Here is a 20,149-nt window from a genome sequence, read left to right as displayed (position 1 = left end):
ATTGCAGCCCATGCATTTATTTAGCGTGGCCTCTGCATACTTCGGTTTTCAGTATACTCGAAAATATGTGATAGTAGTATGCAGTATATACACTGAACAACACGCATGTAGGGGAGAGTAGTCTTCAGCGCCAGTAAATTGATCACAAACCGCGCACCAGTGCGCATGCGCAACCTCATCTTCATGCTGCTCGGCCTTGCTCAAATAAAGCAAGAGCAACACGGGCTGCCAGCTACACGCAAACCCATCGGAGGCCTCAAGAAAGTAATGCATTAAAATATTTATTTCACCATAATTATTATGATAATAGCGTTTCTTTAGCGAAACATGTAACATTCATACTTCAGTGTAATGAGAAAGGGGGTGCTGAAACGCTTGTTAGCGTAAACTAAGCAAGCTAGCTAACGTCCGATGATTTTCAGCAAAGCTACGTCTGACAGCGCATTGCAACAATACAACAAAGCATAACAAATTACTTGTCTATTGGGTTAAATATTTTGGCAATATGGGCGCGAAACGTTTAACAAGATATTAGTGTGGGCAAATTAGCTAGCTACGCAATTGTGATAGCTACAAGCTCTTGCAGAAACCACAGATAAAACAAGGAGGGTTATTTAGTTATAAAATATATTTAATGAAACTGTTCGTAGTTAGCTAGGTTGTGGTTGGGTGTGAAGTTAAATCGGCTGTTAACGTTAGCTACCTAGTGATACCTAAAGGATAACATATGCCCGCCATCTTTTTGGAGAATGTTGCAATGGAGCCCATAATACCACATATTTGGTTTTGGTGTATTCATATTTAACTAGGTAGTCACATATGTATACTGTAGTGAATAATAGCTACGCTAGCTAGCTTTACGGCACTAGTCTGAACACTCGAACCACGGAGTGCAAAGGAGTCCGCGCGAATTGTTCCAAAAGTGTTCCAAGCTCGCTTTGCACTTCCCCCGCGCGTGATGCTGGCTAGTATAGCTTGCTAGTTAGCTAAGTTACACGCGTTTTGTTGAGCAGATAGCTAGATAACACATTCCAAAATTTTGCCATACGATGCCGTGCCGTTACATACAGTATTGCAGCGCTTTCAACGAAACGAATAAAAGCTATACAGCTTGTGATGGCTTTTATATGTAACTAGCCATTTAGCTAGCTAACGTTAATAAACTAGTTTATGTGATTGTTTACGCGGGAGGCAGCGCCGCCCTTACGTCAGCAACTAGCTACCTAACGTTACTACCACTGATTTATATGTACACATCATTGGCTTCTACGTGCTAGCTGGCCAGTTACATTTTTTTCACGGTCAAATATAGCTATGTTTTGTGTAACGCTAGTAGCTACTACTAGTCATTGAAAGAGATACAGAACAATGTCTGTGGAGTTGTCATTCTTGAAGTGTCCTTAGTACATTTGCATTAACGTTATCACAGCAATTACTCTACTCAGGGTGGTACTTGTTGCTAGATCAGCTGTGCTGTAGTCAGTCAGTTTTGCAGGTTGCTTGGTTATGTATGGGGTGAAATGGATTGTGGTTGCTGTGGTTTATTGAATTGCTAGCAGGTTATTTAGACAGTTTTTATTTATTATTTAGTGTTATAATATTGTACCTTTGCCTCCTGTACATTTGCATGATCACTGTAAGCTGTACCTGTCCCCACGTGCCAAATACAATTATATTGTCAAAGGAAAATGCAACACCAAGACCAAGCTACATGAGGTGCAGGCTGCAGATTGGGGTCTAGACAATGTGCTTCAAACCTGGAGATGACAACACATCTCTCCAGGGACACATTTGCCTATTACAATATTGGACATATTTTTTTATTTTGATGAAAAGGCCCTACTTTCTTATCAGAATTGCTTCCTTTCATGTTATTTCAGGTTTGAGGTATTATACCTATTTTGTGGATTTTTGGCTGCCACACTTATGCTGATGACTCATGGCCATCACACTGCTCTGTTTTTCATAGGTCAAAAGATCTGGCCCTGCAATGACCTGCAGTTCCCCCCAGGCCACTAAAGAGCAGAAAGAACAGAACTACACTACCCACTGAGAAGGTGTCCGTCTCCTGCCCTGTCCATCTGAGAGTTAACAGAGACTCCTAGAATACCACCCCCTTCCCATCGCAAGCATGTCTGCTGTCAACTCAGCAACCCCGGCCCCTCTTCAGGGAGTCAACCCCCCACCCCCGGAGGTGACCAATCCCACCAAACCAGGTCGTAAAACCAACCAACTACAATACATGCAGAATGTAATGGTCAAGACATTGTGGAAGCACAACTTTGCCTGGCCTTTCTACGTGCCAGTTGATGCCATCAAATTGGGTCTTATGGTGAGTAGACTGTAGATATTGAGAATGGGTGTTATAATTGTCAGAGAGCCAATGCCTGTAGATAGATCACTGTGCAAATGACAATGCTGACAATGTTTTGCATTTTCTGTTTATCAGGATTACCATAAGGTCATAAAGCAACCTATGGACATGGGAACCATCAAAAAGAGACTGGAGCATAACTACTATTGGAGTGCAAGTGAATGCATGCAGGACTTCAACACCATGTTCACCAACTGTTACATATATAACAAGGTGAGTGCTCGTAGAGAGTAAATACAGACGGTGTCTCCTAGGGGTCAATTTATTCTGGATTTAATATTATAGTCTAATATGTTTCCAGATTCTCCCAGGGCTAGTCCCAAAGCTCTACATTTTTAAATTGATCTCAAGTTTCCTCTTTGTATTTCCCACTCATGTTTCTCACTTCCTGTTTTTACTTTGCCCAACAGCCTACAGATGACATTGTCCTGATGGCACAGGCCTTGGAGAAGATCTTCCTGCAGAAAGTTGCCATGATGCCCCAGGAGGAGGTGGAGCTTCTGCCTCCCGCACCCAAACCCAAGAAAAGCAAAAACATAGGTAATAAGCCACTGTTCATCTGTTCCTGAAACTATAGACCCCTATAATATTGGATAGATCCATAGATATCTTATAAAAAATGTAGAGAAAATGGGTGCTATTGACAATAAAATACTCCATGTACTGTGAGTTAACCACTCTAATCATTGCACCTGCTGCAGGTGGTCTGGATGGAGGCGAGTCACCATCGTCCCTATCTGGCTCTACGACACCTGTGATTGGCTCTTCTCCAATGACTGCCATCACCCCCAACGTCCCAGCTGTCCAGAGCTCGCCCAATGCTCCAATGTTACCGGTCGTCTCACCATCACAACCTCTTGTCAAAGTAAGTCACCATACAGTTTTCATCAGGCATACAAATGTTTATTTAGTCTTTTGAATGGAACCTCACCTGTGAGGGTGTGCCTTTTTGTGTTTGTGTTTGTTGTGCATCTAGAAGAAAGGGGTAAAGAGGAAAGCAGACACCACCACCCCCACGACATCTGCAATCACAGCTAGCCGGAGTGAGTCGCCCAGCCCCGTCTCAGAGGGCAAGCAGGGCAAGGTGATGTCCAGACGGGAGAGTACAGGCCGTCCCATCAAAGCTCCCAAGAAAGACCTGGTGGAAGGGGAGTTGGGCCAGCACAGCAGCAAGCGGTGCAGAATGAGTGAGCAGCTCAAGTACTGCGACAGTATCCTGAAGGAGATGCTGTCGAAGAAACATGCAGCTTACGCCTGGCCCTTCTACAAGCCTGTAGATGCTGAAGCTCTGGAGCTACATGACTACCACGAGATCATCAAGCACCCCATGGACCTCAGCACTGTCAAAGTACGCACCACAGAACAAAGAATTCACTTTTACAGTTAATCATTACCTTTGTGTTGGCTTGTGTGGTTGCTCAACCATGCGCTGTTTGGATAACACTTGCTGTTGATTTTCAGAAAAAGATAGACGTCCGGGAGTATCCAGATGCACAGATGTTTGCAGCGGATGTTCGAGTAATGTTCTCAAATTGTTACAAGTATAACCCTCCAGATCATGAGGTTGTTGCCATGGCCAGAAAACTCCAGGTATGTTTGGGATTTTAAATATTTCTCTGGATCCCATTTGAAAAATGTATGTAAAATTGAATTGGTTGGTTTATCGCTAATGTGTCTCTTTCTGTCACTCTTCTTTTCGCCATAATTGCCTGTGTGTCTTTGTCAGGATGTGTTTGAGATGCGTTTTGCTAAGATGCCTGATGAGCCGGTGGAGCTGAGCCCCGGTGCAGGCGGGTTGGTCAGTAAAGGCGACAACTCAAGCAGTGTTGACTCCTCCAGCTCGGACAGCTCTGACTCAGAGGAGGAGCGGGCCACCCGGCTCGCCGAGCTGCAGGAACAGGTGGGTGCGGAACAGGTGGGTTTCAGATCCGAGGTCCGTCCGACTACTCCTCTAACCTGAAGGGCTCAGGGAGGGCCTTCCTCCCACCTTCTCTTCTCACATCACAGCCATCTTATCCATTCCAAAATGCTGAGACAGAGATGGAGGGGCTGCCACCTTACATCCAGTCTAACCCCTCCCACTCTCCCCTCAGCCATGCATACCACTGCTTTCTCCACTGATTCGTCATCTCCCTATTGATAGCACTTAAATGTAACCCTCTACCGCTTTAAATTGTGCATTTCCATGCACCTACTGGTACAGATGGCTTGCATGCACTACCTAAACAAAAGCCTTCTTTTTGAAAACATCACAATGTCGTTTTTGCATAATGGTACCACACAATAGCTCTTGTCATAACATGGTGTTTTAAAATGGTTCTGATCTCCTTTTTTTTGAGTTTTCTATCTTTGTCCCCTCATTTCCCTTTGGCTCTCTTACCAGTGTATCTCTGTGGAGCGCCCCAATGGTAGCGGGCAGGGGGGAAAAAACGGGTGCACCAAGCATTTTCAGGTGATTTGCTTTTCACTTCCCGGTCCCCTCCCCACTAACCTCTTATTGATCTCAGTTTATTATCAATGCCGCTATTTCACTTTTATTTTTTTTGCATTAGTTGAGCAAGCGGTCGAGGGTTAATAGTGGGGAGGGAGTGGCGAGTTACAGGTGATGCGACACTAAATGGCAGATGTGTGTGAGTTTATATGGTTGTGTAAATGTTGAATGTGTGTGTTTTCTCTCTGGTATGTTTGCTGGCTGACCAAGTAGACATATTCTTATTTCTCTCACTCTCTCTCGATTGCCTGAAGGTTGTTTCCAACTTAAATTGAGGCAATAAAAGGAGTATGCAACTTGTTTCCCTCTCTCTTGTTAGAGGGTTCCTTTCTGATTTACTGGTGTTTTGGATGGGTTTTTGCTCCATCTTAAAACTGCTCTCTTCATTTTTGCTCATGTTATGCACCAAAGGGATAAAAACTGCTCAGATTGCTTACCTAGTTCCATTTAGAATTGGTAGTACAAAAATAAATACTAGATAATAAAAATCCATTGTTAAAAAGTTATAGCATAGAGTACTATTTTTCTGTAAGTTGAGAAGTAGATAAGCAATCAATATGTCAAAGTTGATGTGAAGTGTTTCCCATGTTTAAAGTCATTGTATGTGTCACAATGCAGTGTTTCCCCATATCTATTTAGCAGCAGCGAGCCGGCGCTGCTAAACTTGGCCGCCACTTCCAAAAAATACATAATAAAAAATGTGTGTGTATGCGCTTTTAAAGGTATAGTGTGAGATTTTGTCAATTTTCTACTTACCCAGATTCAGATGACCTCATTTATACCATTTTTATGGTTCTGCTTGCAGTTTGAAGGAAGTTGAAGGTAGTTTAATTGCCAAAATCTCACATTATCCCTTTGAGATGAGTGACAAGTTACAATGTATATTTGTAACAGAGCGAGCTGTGGCGCGAATGGGAGCCACGAGCGCACAGCCACCGCTTGCTCCTCATTTCCCTACAGTGCAGTAATGCGCATCAGTTTTATTTCAGATGGTGTTAACATTTAATTTTCATGCATTTTGGTGTAGAATGTATTTTTTAAGTCACCAGAAGTGACATTCTCACAGTCATTACCCTTGCCACCGCTGCTGAAAAAATCACTGGAGGGAAACACTGGAGGTTAACTTACTATGTAGTGATTTGTTTAGTGTACATGGCTTTCCCTAAAGTAATGCCACATTTTATATAACCTAGTTTCCTTTCGAAATAGGAACTTAAGCAATTTTGTGTGATTTACTCAAGTGGTAAAAAGTGGAGCATTTCTTTCTGGGAAACTCATACCTACCCCTTTTCTAGTCCCTCAGGGCTTGAAGTGCTAGCATACCCTTACGGCAGACCACTAACTCCTCCACCCCACCTCTCCCCAGCTAAAGGCCGTCCACGAACAGCTTGCCGCGCTCTCTCAGGGCCCTGTGAGCAAACCGAAGAAGAAGAAAGAAAAGAAAGAAAAAGACAAGAAGAAGAAAGACAAGGACAACAAGCATAGCAAAACCAAGACGGATGAGAAGAAGGCCAAGCCTGGGCAGCCTGCCAAGCAGGGCCAGCAGAAGAAGCCCTCCAGGAAAGCCAACAGCACAGTGACTGGCTCCAGGTAAGGCCTCCCTTTCTCTGACGTATTAGGGCTCTGCTCAGCCTCTCATAATAAAAAACACCATGAAAGCCTTGACTATTTGTCATTTTCTACTCTGGCTTCTTGATCTTCCAGGCAACCAAAGAAGGGGGGCCGGGGCTACGAATCTGACGAGGAATCTCTGCCCATGGCGTACGACGAGAAGCGCCAGCTCAGCCTTGACATCAACAGGCTCCCAGGGGAGAAGCTTGGTCGGGTAGTGCACATCATCCAGTCCCGAGAGCCCTCGCTGCGAGACTCCAATCCAGACGAGATCGAGATTGACTTTGAGACGCTCAAGCCCTCCACCCTACGCGAACTCGAGCGATACGTCAAGTCCTGTTTACAGAAGAAACAGCGGAAACCCCAACGTAAGTCCTGAGATGGAAGACCTCATGCATTGAACCTGCTTGAACCTCACTGATACCTTCACTGTCCTTCAGCCTGTTACTACTACTACTCCCTCTACTAAGTATTTTCTCCTACCTTCTCTTGCTTTACTGTTAAGGACCCTACGCAAACAGAGCGACGGAGCGTCGTATACGGTCCGTTCCAAAGTTTGAGCCGCACAAAAATACGTAGAACTACATAGAAAATTATGCTCCATCGCTACATTTGCGTAGTTTGCGTGAAGTGTGTAGCAGCTTTTACTCGCTTCTCTTTAAGTACTAGATAGATTTTCTTTCCCTTTTTGGTATTTTTTTCTAAGCTAGATTATGTTCCTTCCCTCTACCTCATTGCATGTCTTCCGGTTGACTGCTATTTTTTGATATACAGGTGGTCCCCAGCTTTTTGAACTCCTAAAAATGAATTTTCTTCAGACCTTTTGGTTTTTGGTCAGTGGCTGCTTAGGTCAATGAAATAACAAAAAATGATTGCCTTGTGTACATGTAGCCTAACTGAACACAAGGTACTGTTTGCCAAATTCTTGCCATTCTGGATGTAGATGATCTATGCTGTATACATGGACCTCCTGTATAAAATGTTATGGGCCTGAACAGGGTTTGCTGTTGTGTTGCTAATATCGGCTCCTACTCGGACCCAGCGCAGTGGAGTCAGGCAGTGTGTCATAACATGTGACAGATAAGTCCTGTACAGTCCTCGCTTAACAGCAAATTTAGCAAGTGAGATGGAAGTTTGTTCAAGTCCAAGAGTGTAAAGTCTCACCTGTGCTTTGAACCTGCTGCCTGTCCTCTGTAGTCCTCCAGGTTGTAGGCTTTAGACATTAGGCGCTAGGCCATAGCTGTGAAGTAGCTAGCTAGCTGTCACCACATCGGCGGGGGTCCGGGCAGGAAGGCCATGGTGCTCACAGCGTGCCGCTGTGTGTCTCCTGCAGCGGCCGCTGGGGGCAAGGGAGCGAGATCCAAGGAGGAGCTGGCTCAGGAAAAGAAGAAAGAGTTAGAAAAGAGGCTACAGGATGTCAGCGGCCAGCTGAACAGTAACAACAAGAACAAAACCGACAAAAAGAAAACATCCAAAAAAGGTACCATAGCGTAAGGGACAGCAGGAGTTGCGTAGAGTAAGGACGGTGGCACGTGGACCCTGTCTTGCTTCCCATTTTAACCTAGTTCACCCATTCATTGTTGGTATCCTGTGGTCCAGGAAGTTAGTCATCCGATCTTTTATGGTTATAAATCTATATATACTATATCATATATTTATTAGGGATGGGCACAGTTATTCGAAAATATGAACAGATGTTAGTATTCGAGTTAGGGTTGGGCAGTATCTAGATGTCCATACCTTTTCTGTACCATACCGGGTTAACCTGTATTACTGGCAGTGCACACATTGCAGCTATTTCTTTAAAAGAAATAAACTATCCAGTAGCAGACGCTAGCTAAGTACTAACAAACACAAGAAAACATAAACTAAATTTAAGGACTAACAGCCCAGCTCAAAGTTATACAACTATCTCAAAAGGCTACTTACTCACACTTGATCCAGAAGGGGATTGTCTCTGCTGTTAACAAGAAGCTTGATATTGCAAGCTAGCCACCTAATGTTATAGCTAGCAAGTTAGTTAACCAAATGCATAGATGGAGCCCTAGGCTGGAGAAAATGTAATTGGCACATCTTAGATGGTTAACTTATAACTTCATTGAATTTTGAATTTTTGTTAATAACAATAAATACGTTTGGACGGTATTGAAAATCATACCGTCTGTACTTCAAAATAACCTGAATACTTGTGAAAGTATACATAAAATACACATTTAAAAAAAATTATCTATATGAAATTCTTAATTCAATAAAACAACATTTTGAATGTAGATTTTGATGTGCACCCCATAAAAAGATATACCGTAGCCTACACTGGTTTCACACGTTTATTGTCGTCCAATCAAAGTGTAATACAGTTAGAGGATCCATGTGTAGCAAGCAACATGTGAGATATCTGACTAATCAAAGCAAAATGGAATTTAAATTATGGAATTAGGTTGGCTAAATGAGAAGGAGTAGGCTACAATGATCAGGTGGGCTGTTTAATCTTAATGGGGTTGTGGTAGACAACGATGGAAAGTGCAGCAAATGGCATCAATTAGTCTAGGTAGCTGGTTGTCTCAGCTAGCATCTTTACATTGATTTGATGCAGTCAAGACGGGCACTACCAGATGGGATGATAGATAACTTATGGCATTTACAACTTTGTCTAACTAGCGTGAGTCTGTATGGCTACTCTCCCTCCCATGTCAAACACACCATCCCATGCTTATCCCCACCTCTCCCAAGTCGCGCAGGCTGCGCAACAAGCCAGTTCCGAAGTTGAAACATTGTTTTACTTTTTTTTTTACATCTATTTCGACTATCTGGATTTCATAAAAAATGTAATGATATTATTTGAAAAGGGAAATGATTTAAAATGCCCATCCCTAATATTTATTGAGTTGGACAGTTGTATGGTTACTGTAACAATGTAATTGTGTGGGGGGGGGGGTCCTGTCAATTCATCTTCTGTCTCTTCAACACTTGTGTGACCGTGTGTGTATGAATGGATTTTCTTTTGTCAAACTGCCAGTTGGCACCCCATCCTTTACATAATTAATTGACACACAAACAAACCTTACAATGATTCACAGTGATAATTCAACAGTGATAATATTTGTGTGTTCGCTTTATCAATCATTTAAAAAATGCAAGTCCATTTTAAACATGAGTAAAACATTTGTATGCGCTATGATACCCATCTGAGAAAGTATTTATCTTTGGCATTTGCACCTCATTTACATAGATATGTAATACGTTTAGCCACGTCTCATGCATGATCCTCTTACTCTCTCTTTCCAGAGAAGGGCGCTGGGTCCGGTACCGGTGCTTCCCATCTCAGCGGCAGCAGTAGTTCTTCAGACTCGGGCAGCAGCAGCTCCAGTGGGTCCAGTTCTGACAGCAGCGACTCTGACTGAAAAGCGCCGCCCAACACTCGCTGGGAACTATTCCTTTTTATTTTTATCCTGTGTATAAAAAAAATAAACATTGTATGCAGTCATAGTGGTTTCCCCCTTCTAAAACATTTAATGTGGAAAAAGACAACAAAATGTAATGCCATGTCAGAAAAAGAAAAAAAAACATGGGGAATTATAGATGACTTGACATGGTTCTTTTTGTTTCCACTTACTTTTAAAGGGATGTGTTCAAAATCGACCAAACATAAAACACGCGTTTTGTAATACACTCTTGGATGAATGCCAGATGTCTTTTTTTCTCCTAATACAATCATCAACATGCATCTCAATGTGAAGGAGTTGTTGCATAGATATCAAGACAGCGCAGAACCCCATGTCCACCAGCCCTGCTACATAAACAATCTATTCAATTACTTTCACTGAAAAATAATCAATACTTCTCATCCAGCTTCACAAGTATTTTTCACCCTCGTGATGAGGAGGGCCCTCTTGAAATAGGCTCATGTCTGTTTTGGGTTGTTTCTCCAATCATTTGACTTTCGACAAATACTGAACCTTGTTTGCCTCTGAGGGGTACATTTCAGATTATTCTGAACAAACATGTTGGGTGTCCTCAGCAGCATATACAGTCAAATTGAATGATCTGAAGATTTTCATTTAATAGTGGAATTTGATTGCTTTAATTCTTTGTATGATAACTGACATGGTCTCTTCTTTTTTTTCCCCCTGGCAGTATGTAAAGTTTTAGCAAAAATGTCTGCTCGATGGTAACTGGTCTGAGAGGTTATTGAAGAAGATTTTAATTTAAAGAATTTAGGCTTTTGGGCAGAAGAAATTACCGTAAAATAATTAATTCAACAGTTTGTTTCATTACTCATAACATGACAACCACTAGGCGTGATGGCCTCCTGTACATGTATTTCCTGGCATGCCTCTTGCTTGATCTACCATCCTCACTGATGAATGTATGTATGGTGCCATGAATGATTGTGCTCCACCATGTCAGTGATATTGTGTACATCACTGCTTTATATGTAAGATGGGATGGCCAAAACTGTACATAGCTGACCTCCTGTGTACATTTTTAGTACAATGGCGTAGGAACATGAGTATTGCAGAGCACACCCGCCATCTGTTGGTGCTTTATTCCAAACAGAGCAGTGCCGTATCCCCTGATCCTTTCCTTTGTTGATGTCAAGTTTGGACAATGAAAGCAGGACAATATTGTAAACAATGTGAGTCTTCCTCTGAAGTGTAGCGTATTGATTTCTGAATGTAATTTGTTACCTCTAGGTCCCTTGTTTTATTGTGACTAGATGCCACAGCCTCTTATGACTTCAGTTTAGTTTTCATTCAACTCGTCTTTTATTTTTTTTCTTAGTGAACGAACGGTTAATTATTCATAAGAGAATATCATGACAATTTATTCCACTCCTGTAAGAATGCATATGATTATTTCATGAAGTACAATTTGTGGTCAGTTTTTTTCTGGAATTTGTTGAAATTAACTTCAACATTGAAACCACTTGGGATTTTCTTTACTGTTAATAAGTTGATACATTATACATTTGGTCATATGCATTATTTTAGGCTATGGTGGAAATAAATATTTGTGTAATTTTGTGGCTTGTCCCACATACCAGGTTGCACTTAACTGCAAAATTCCCCAAATGATCTTGTATGCATTTCTCTGCCTATACCAATGTTCTCCAGTACAGGCCCTATCAGGTTTTTCTAAGAATGTCTTTTAGAGGCAAAACACAAAATAACAAATATATATATATAATAATACACACACACACATATATATATAACTTTTAGTTTATTTCTAGGCCCTGGTCAAATATAATAGTTCCTTTTTATATTTTCAAAAGCAAATGTTTACTTTTTATCCTCGATGTGCATGCAAGTTTATTGTAACTTTCTTATACCCTTTTTGAGCTGTTATAGTATCTTCCTGTAAGTGTCAGTCATCAAATCAAGGATTCAGTGTAAGTAGTTTTAGGCTTGTTGATTGCAATATGGGACTGAGGGTGGTATTTGGGGGGTGGGGACTGGAAGAAGCTAACATTTAATGTAACTGCTAACCTGGAATCAGGTGAAATATTTTTTTTAAAATAAATTCAAAAGACCCTACTGAATTTGTCTCCTCATTTTCTGCATGTTGATCAGTTTGACTTTTCTCTTTGCACTTGTTTTCACTATCACTGAGGTACACCTGTGTACTTCTGGTGGATGAGGAGATCCAGAGGAAAAGATGTGGATGGATCGTCCACAACCCTGAAAGCCGCGTTCCATCACCAGTCAAGCTCTATCCTGGAACCCAAGGGAGAAGAAAAAGAGGGTGCCCAAGAAACACCTGGAGGCGGGACCTTCATGCAGATACTAAGGAGAGGAGTGGTCGATGGCCTATGCTTCCAAAGAAGCGATTGGGCCTAAGTAAGTAAGACCAGTGTACACATTTTTATAATATACTCTAAAACCATAATGTGGGATGCTTTTAGTGCTTATGGACTGGATGTGCCATTTAATTTGATCAGCATATGCTAGCCAGTAGCCACAAAACCCAAAGCTGTGAAGGGCTATCTGCAGTTCAATGATAGGCCACTAGATGGTGGCCATATATAATTGATTTTTAAAATCGGGTGACAGATTTGGTTTGAGCTGTGTGTTTGCTGGATTCAGATGACAGTGAGTTACACACCTCAAACGTGCTGTTAGGTGAATGTCAACCCAATGATTATAGGGGGGACATTATCTCTTGGATAAATGATAAACTCATGTCTTTTAAGGTGAGTTATGAATTATCCATTTAAGTATGTAAGTTATCTTGCAGGAGACTTGTTGGTTGATATCAGCAATCACTTTCCATGCTTGCATGAATAAATGAAATGACCTAACCCACCATACATTCATCTTTTAGTGCAGGAATGGAATACCCATGTTTCCAATGGCAGATTCATTGCCTTAGGGCTCAGTGTAGGGCTATACATCAGTCACTGCCCACCCCAGCTTTTACCCTACTTGGTTTGTGCTGGAGGGAGACTTGTACTGTGTGACCCCCCCTCTCACTGTGGCATATGGAACATGTTACCTCTTTGCCTCGAACAGCCCTGGGCCATGATGGATCAATGCCACAACTTCAGTGACAACTAATCGTGTTTGCAACTTATGGCAATCACTCATCTGTAGCTGGCCACAATCCATGACAAAACAACACAGACATAGCCTACCCAACATCCATTACAGATAATATGATAGGCTAAACGTATATCTTGAGTAAATTGAATTGTGATACTGTATTTTTGTTGACCCCGCAAAAGAGATTATGGGAGGGGGAAGGCTGGGAACAGGATGCAGTAGCTCCAAAGCAATATGTGTTAAATTGTTTCACTCAAACACTGAATGATACACCTGAATGATACACCTGCAAGTTGAGGTTACTTTGTATCCATACACTGACCATAAATCATCCTTGTAATGTGCAGTTGAGCATATGAGGACACCGAGGTCCGGACCTCTCATTTTTTTCAACAACAATCAGTCGGGGTCTCAACCTACAGTTGAGAGTTGGAATAGTAGAATACACAAGGTACAATTTAAAAACTTGGTTGTGCATCAGCAGTTTCCCTCTTATTATGTCACTCACTGACAGTCACTCAATTAGCCCATGTCAGTTAAAGATTCACTATGCAGAAATCGCACTGCAATTTCCTGGTTGCAAAAATTCTAATAGTTTGCCTAATTTCAGTTTATGTGACAAAACAAGCAAGTATAGTGTAGCGAATCATTGTACCATCTAAACTGCTGTGAAATATCTATTCCATAACCAAGAATATTGTATTTTCAGCTGTTTGAAGCTGATGTATCAAAACCGAAAGTTAAAGAAGCACAAATGAAACTTAAGAACGGGAAGCATAGAAATAGAGCACATAAAACAATTTTTAATGAGAATGACAACTCTATAAGTCACATTTCTATGTGAATTTTGTCGGGTTCCCCAAAAACTTACATATTGCATCTTTAAACTATTTTAGATTGGTAAATTAGTTTAGTTAGTCTAGCCAGCTATCTTCTTGACCCTAACCAGTCAGGCTTCAAGATGGGTCACTCAACTGAGACTGCTCTATTCTGTGTCACTAAGGCTCTCCGCACTGCCAAAGCTGACTCTCTCCTCTGTTCTCATCCCCCTAGATCTATCCGCTGCCTTCGACACTGAACCATCAGATCCTCCTCTCCACCCTCTCAGAGCTGGGCGTCTCAGGCTCTGCACATTCTTGGATTGCATCCTAGCTGGCAGGCCGCTCCTACCAGGTGACGTGGAGAGGATCTGTGTCTGCACGACATGCTCACACTACTGGTGTCCCCCAGGGCTAGGTTCTAGTCCCTCTTCTCTCTATGCACCAAGTCACTCGGCTCTGTCATATCCTCACATGATCCCTCCTATCATTGCTATGCAGATGACACTCAACTACTTTTCTCCTTCCCCCTTCTGACACCCAGGTGGTGACACGCATCTCCGCATGCCTGTCAGATATCTTAGCTTGGTTGTCGGCCCACCACCTCAAGCTCAACAAGACGGAACTGCTCTTCCTCTCGGGGAAGGACTGCCCGCTCAAAGACCTCTCCATCACGGTTGACAACGCCACAGTGTCGCCCTCTCAGAGTGCAAAGAACCTTGGCGTGACCCTGGACAACACCCTGTCGTTCTTTGCAAACATCAAAGCAGTGACTCGCTCCTGCAGGTTCATGCTCAACAACATCTGTAGAGTACAACCCTACCTCACACAGGAAGCTGCACAGGTCCTAATTCAGACACTTGTCTTCTCCCGTCTGGACTACTGCAACTCGCTGTTGGCTGGGCTCCCCGCTTCTTCCATCAAACCCCTGCAACTTATCCAGAACACTGTAGCCTGCCTGGTTTTCAACCTTCCCAAGTTCTCTCGACACCACGCTCCACCGCACACTCCACTGGGTTCCAGTCGAAGCAAGCATCCACTACAAGACCATGGTGCTTACCTACGGAACAGCAAAAGAAACCCTCCTCACCTTGACCCCCCCCCCCCCCCCCCCCCCCACCTTGAACCACCCCCCCCCCCCCCAACACACACACACACACAAAACTTAAACAGCACTTGCACTTGACCCCTTCCCCCCTTCTAGCTCTGACTTTACTGATATCTACGACATTGAGGAAAAATTTACTTTCTATGCCTGTGATATGTGGTTGTCCCACCTACTTATCTTTAGATGAATGCACTAACTGCTAAATTACTATAATGTAAATGTAGTAATGATGGCTGAAGGGGCCCTGACCTCCAGGGGGCCCCCATTGATTTTGTTAGTCACTGTCACTCAGATATCATATTAACATGGCAAAAGTAATTGCAAAATGTTTTAAAACTGCAACAACAAAAAAAAGTTCCATAAAGCAAACATATTTCTCTACCTTTTGTTAAAAAATATTTTGCCTGCTAAAAGATCCCTTTTTATGAATAACATTATATACATTTTTGCTTGTTTTTGCTGTTCTCCAAATAGCATTTAAGAGTTTTTAAATTGTATCGAAATGCAGTAAATGAGCTTCAACTTTCTTAAAATGTGCATTATAATCATTCCCACACGTGGGCGTGCGTAACCAGAACCAACTGAACCCACGTTCAACATCGCCGCCCTCTCTACAGCCAAGCGCGTTCACGCTTTCTCTCAAACCTTCGGAATAGCGCGGCGGGGAGTAGAGGGACTGCAGAACACCACAATCCGTCACAAAAAAACGCGGACGGGGAACAAGAAAGAACATAGAAACGGTTTATTGGAGCATTTTAAACGTTTATTTCCATTAAAGTTGGTGTTTGGTATTCTGAGAATGACGAGAACGTGATTTTTTCCCCTCCTGGACATGTTTCTGTTGGAGTTAGTGAAATATGTTTTCGAGTGCATTGTGGATAGGCTGAATGTTGAGTGGGGCATCGTAAGAAAATACATTTGATTTATCATAGTGTTTTACATTGAAATGTAATTGTTATCTATCAGAGCAGCATAGGAAATTGTATAGAGAAACTCTGAACAACCAGAAACTCTGGGTAGTTACGCAAAATACAATGGTTTGTCGCTCTATACTGAGTGTCAGAACTGATTGTCTCAGCTGTTCAAAGTAATTTTTTTCGGAGACAACGGTTTTGGGCAGCAAGCTTGCATGATAGGTTCAACATTGAAATTTGGTAGGCTTTAATATACAAGCAAAGAAGACATTGGGGTATTATTATTCCCAATAGCCTATCTATGATTTAAAACGTTTAGCCTACAATCTGGATTATGAGCTGAGTTCTAACACCTTCTGGATATGCAAAATCAACTTCGAGAATGAAGAAAAGGAAATTGTTTTCCCGGTAGTTCACATTGGTCTGTTTATTCAGGAAGGTAATTTACACATTACATCGTGTTCATTTAGTGTCGTCAACTTCTGAATGTTATGGTCAGAAACTCACGTCACTTGTTCAAAAGACTGAGCTGGACATGTTCTGATTGTGCTCCACTGGACATAGCCTATTTGAACAGAGCATATTGTGAGCTGGAGCCAATTATATAAACTTCATCGGAAAACTAAAGTAGAACACTATTTTACCATAATTGTAAAGTTATCAGTTTCGTTAATACATGGGGAAATAATACAACTAATCACATTTTAATTGAGATTTGGATTTTAACACTGGTGGAAGGATTGTTTCGGTTGCGCGCTGGAAGCGGCTGAATTGTGCCCACGGAGGCGACTGTCGAATTTGAGTGTGGAACGCACCCCCCACGCCGACATGGAAGAGTGGCGGCAATGCGGGCGGTGGTTGATAGACTGCAAGGTTTTGCCCCCAAACCACCGGGTCGTGTGGCCTTCTGCGGCCGTGTTCGACTTGGCACAGGCGCTACGAGACGGAGTGCTCTTGTGCCAAATGTTGCACAACCTCTCACCGGGGTCTGTGGACCTAAAGGAGATCAACTTCAGACCCCAAATGTCACAGGTATGTCAAGGTGTCTTTCAGGGGCCTATTTGTTGTCAATTACACACAGCAGTTATGTCAGTGTCATTACACTATTCATGGTGAATGGTAATCTGCCCTCCATGCAAGTGGTTTTGGAAACATTCTTTACATGCATAAATAGTTATTCTGAGTGCAATCATCACAGTGTTCACATTCATTAATCATGCAACAGTTACACAGTCCACAACAGTACAGGAGGAAGAGGTACCTTGGGGCCCAATGGGTGTCACTGTTGAGCACTTGTGATAGTTCCAGATATTCTCCACAACACACAGGGGCCATACCATTGTATTGCATGTTTAAAGTGTTTCCAGATTTCTATGAAATATGACCTATAATTACTTACCATATAAGTGAAATTGATTGCCTTCACAAAAATGGCAAGTAAATATGTTGAAAAGCAGCTTTTCTGTGTTGGAATGGTGTGGGCGTACCCCAACAACATAATGTGTGGGTGTATACCGGTCGTTAACAAAATTCAACTGAGCAGACCGCTGATTGGCCAGCTCATCCTCCTCTGAGGAAATAGCAATGCCATGTGAGTGAGAGGTGTGTCTGCAGTGCAGCAGAAGCTTTTTGTAGTTCAGTGGAACATTTACTAAGGCTTGGGTAGACCCGTGGTAATACTGAAGAGGGCATGTGGTCAGTCAGACCAAACAATTTGGTTTTCCTTTATTCTGTGACTCGGGTGCAAAGTGGAAGAGACTGTTTGGAGAGTGTTGAAGCGGAAGACTTTGTTAGTTTGATGTTGAGGGAAAGTTAGGGAATATGGCTTTGTATCAACACAGTTGAGTGGATGGAAAAGCCAAACTTAAGTCACTTTTGGAAAGTGCTGCTTAGTTGGCGAATTGAAGGGGAGTAGTAACCTCAGCATATAAAGTGACTTTATCATAACATGAATCCTCCTCACTTCCAGGTGATAATGTGTGTGTGTGTGTGGTGTGCCTCACATTGTCATCACAGCTCATCCCGGTCGCCCATTCCAAAATGAGGAAGTGCTTAACCATGGCCATCTGAGGTTTACACAACTTGCTCAGTGGATGGAAAGTGGGTCTATTTTCATTGTGATTAAAAAGATTACTGAACAACTGGTTATGGTGAAAGATCAGTAAATGGGAAGGTGCACACAGTAAATGGATGATGGGTTCATACAGGTTTCTTCCTGTCCAACTCCCTTTCATGTGCAATGCTCACACTTGAAAAACATTTTTAAGAGCGTTTATGTCCACTTGTTCTCTTTTTGGTCTTGACTCCTTTGCTCCTTCTGTGCTGTGTGCACCTTCCCATTTACACCAGAGATCTGTATATAATGATGAGATGCTCATATCTCCGCCCTAAAAATGGGAGTTGTTGTCCAAAGGTGGGAAGGCAGGTGACAAGCTTAGGTCCAAAATAAGCCCATAGAAATGCTTTGGGCTCATTTTGGACAGTTTTTGGTGAGAGTGAAACCTCTGGCTTCACCTCTTCCTCTCTTTTTAGATACCAAGCCTCTCCCCTTGCCACTCACAACAACAGGGATGAGAGAACACTTCTTCCTCTCGATTTCAACTCGCTATTAGCATTTGAGGTTTGGTCCAACAGAATTGGTCATATTGACACCTAAACAGATTGAGAAATTATTTTACTGTAATAAGAGAAGTTCATCTTTCTAAGGATACCCTTTTCATGTATCAACTCCTCAATTTGTGCGCAGAGCAGACTACTAAAACGGGAGTATCAATGAACATTGATTCTAGAAAATTATTGCTCAGTTTGTCGCGTGGCATTGCGGTACCACGTACCGCTAACAGCAATTTAGCAAAATACTGTTATACTAGCTGTCTAGTCTGTGTTTTTAAATGTGCAATAAGCATACAACAAAATTATATAAGGAATTGGCAACTCACTCTCATTCTGAGAAATAAGGTAGGCCACTTGATTTCAACATCCAAACAAAGTGGACAGGCTAGCATGCTGTTCAAACAGTTGGAGATGGACAGAAGAGTGTGTTCATAACAATTCAACTGTTCTACCTTGTTAGCTAACACATAGATCCAAGTTGGTTAAACTTGAAATATACAGATTAGCTGGTTACTCACTCGCACCTGGGCATGTACTTGAGAGATTGTTTATGAGACCTGTGTTCATTTTCTATAATGCCCGCTACAAGAAGTTAGTCATTATTAGGGAATGTGCATTATACATGGTTCTGGTTGAATTTGGAACAAATCGGGGATATTCATAGACCGACTTGAAACCCAGATCAGTGATTATTGCAAAAAAGCAGGTTAAACTATTTCAATAAAATAATGGAATTTTGTGGAAGGCATATATTGAGCCTAGGTATAATTTCACCTGAATTCACTAGATTATTGCTGACTGTTTGAAATGCAGTCTATTTTACTTTTAATTGTGCAACAAAGCTTATTTAGAGAAAACACAAACAAAATTGAGAATACACTCACCGTCCAGTTTATTAGGTACACCCATCTAGTACCGGGTCAGACCCCCTTTTGCATCCAGAACGGCCTTAATTCTTCGGGGCATGGATTCTACAAGGTGTCGGAAATATTCCACAGGGATGTTGGTCCATGCTGATGCGATAGCATCACGCAGTTGCTGCAGATTGGACGGCAGTATATTCATGCTGTGAACAGCCCGTTTCATCTTATCCCGAAGATGTTTTATTGGGTTGAGGTCAGCAACAATGTATCAATTGGTATCAAGGGACCTAATGTGTCCCAGGAAAACATTCCCCACACCATTACACCACCGCCACCAGCCTGTACCGTTGACACCAGGCAGGATGGGGCAATGGACTCATGCTGCTTACACCAAATCCTGACTGCCATCAGCATGACGCGTGCCCACTGGAGCTGCTGCTTCTTGTTTTTAGCTGATAGGAGTGGAACCCGATGTGGTCGTCTGCTGCAGTAGCCAATCCGTGACAAGGATCAACGAGTTGTGGGTTACGAGATGCTGTTCTATACACCGCTGTTGTACTGCTCCGTTATTTGTCTGTTTGTGCCTGTTAGCTTGCGCCATTCTTTCCATTCTCCTTTGACCTTTGTAATCAAAATCTATTTTCGCTCACATTACTACCGCTGACTGAATGTTTTCTGTTTGTCTCACCATTCTCGGTAAACCCTAGTCACTGTTGTGCATTAAAAGCCCAGGCGGGCAGCCGTTTCTGAGGTACTGGATCCGGCGCGCCTGGCCCCCGACAATCAAAGCCGCTTAGGTCACTCGCTTTGCCCAT

General features: G+C 42.4%; 2 protein-coding genes across 17 annotated transcripts in view; both read left to right on the top strand.

Annotated features, from left to right (window-relative positions):
* The first annotated feature begins 147 nt into the window (after positions 1-147).
* LOC106565369 (bromodomain-containing protein 3) lies at positions 148-12,013 on the top strand. Of its 7 annotated transcripts, none has more exons than XM_014132404.3 (13): positions 148-264; positions 1,970-2,332; positions 2,450-2,587; positions 2,785-2,914; positions 3,076-3,239; positions 3,354-3,722; positions 3,836-3,964; positions 4,101-4,289; positions 4,758-4,826; positions 6,232-6,455; positions 6,570-6,844; positions 7,810-7,956; positions 9,762-12,013. In XM_014132404.3, exons 2-13 carry the CDS (start codon positions 2,132-2,134, stop codon positions 9,875-9,877), a joined length of 2,151 nt encoding a protein of 716 aa, XP_013987879.1. In that variant the 5' UTR covers positions 148-264; positions 1,970-2,131; the 3' UTR covers positions 9,878-12,013. The 7 variants fall into 7 exon arrangements, with proteins under 7 accessions (XP_013987879.1, XP_013987889.1, XP_013987868.1 ...); XM_014132414.3 differs by having other exon boundaries at positions 3,351-3,722; positions 4,101-4,274; XM_014132393.3 differs by having other exon boundaries at positions 3,351-3,722.
* Positions 12,014-15,015: 3,002 nt separating this feature from the next.
* LOC106565324 (guanine nucleotide exchange factor VAV2) overlaps positions 15,016-20,149 on the top strand; it is a 216,728-nt gene continuing 211,594 nt past the window's right edge. For 3 of the 10 annotated variants that reach the window (XM_082955329.1, XM_082955326.1, XM_014132355.3), the window contains exon 1: positions 15,021-16,890. In XM_082955329.1, coding sequence (XP_082811455.1) covers positions 16,687-16,890 — 204 coding nt within the window. In that variant the 5' untranslated portion in view covers positions 15,021-16,686. Of the gene's footprint in view, positions 16,891-20,149 lie in introns of all 10 variants that reach the window. The other 7 variants (XM_082955328.1, XM_045690551.2, XM_082955330.1 and 4 more) reach the window with 6 other exon arrangements.

Source organism: Salmo salar, chromosome 01 (genome assembly GCF_965601325.2).
Source record: "Salmo salar chromosome 01, fSalSal1, whole genome shotgun sequence".
Lineage (NCBI taxonomy): Eukaryota > Metazoa > Chordata > Actinopteri > Salmoniformes > Salmonidae > Salmo > Salmo salar.
Note: the sequence above shows the minus strand (reverse complement) of the source record. Positions and strands in the feature narration are given on the sequence as shown.

Coding starts and splice junctions, on each gene's coding strand:
- LOC106565369 (XM_014132393.3), top strand. CDS start 2,132: ATGTCTGCTGTCAACTCAGCAACCCCGGCCCCTCTTCAGGGAGTCAAC. Junction 2,333..2,449: donor CCATCAAATTGGGTCTTATG/GTGAGTAGACTG, acceptor TCTGTTTATCAG/GATTACCATAAGGTCATAAA. Junction 3,240..3,350: donor CATCACAACCTCTTGTCAAA/GTAAGTCACCAT, acceptor TTGTGCATCTAG/AAGAAAGGGGTAAAGAGGAA.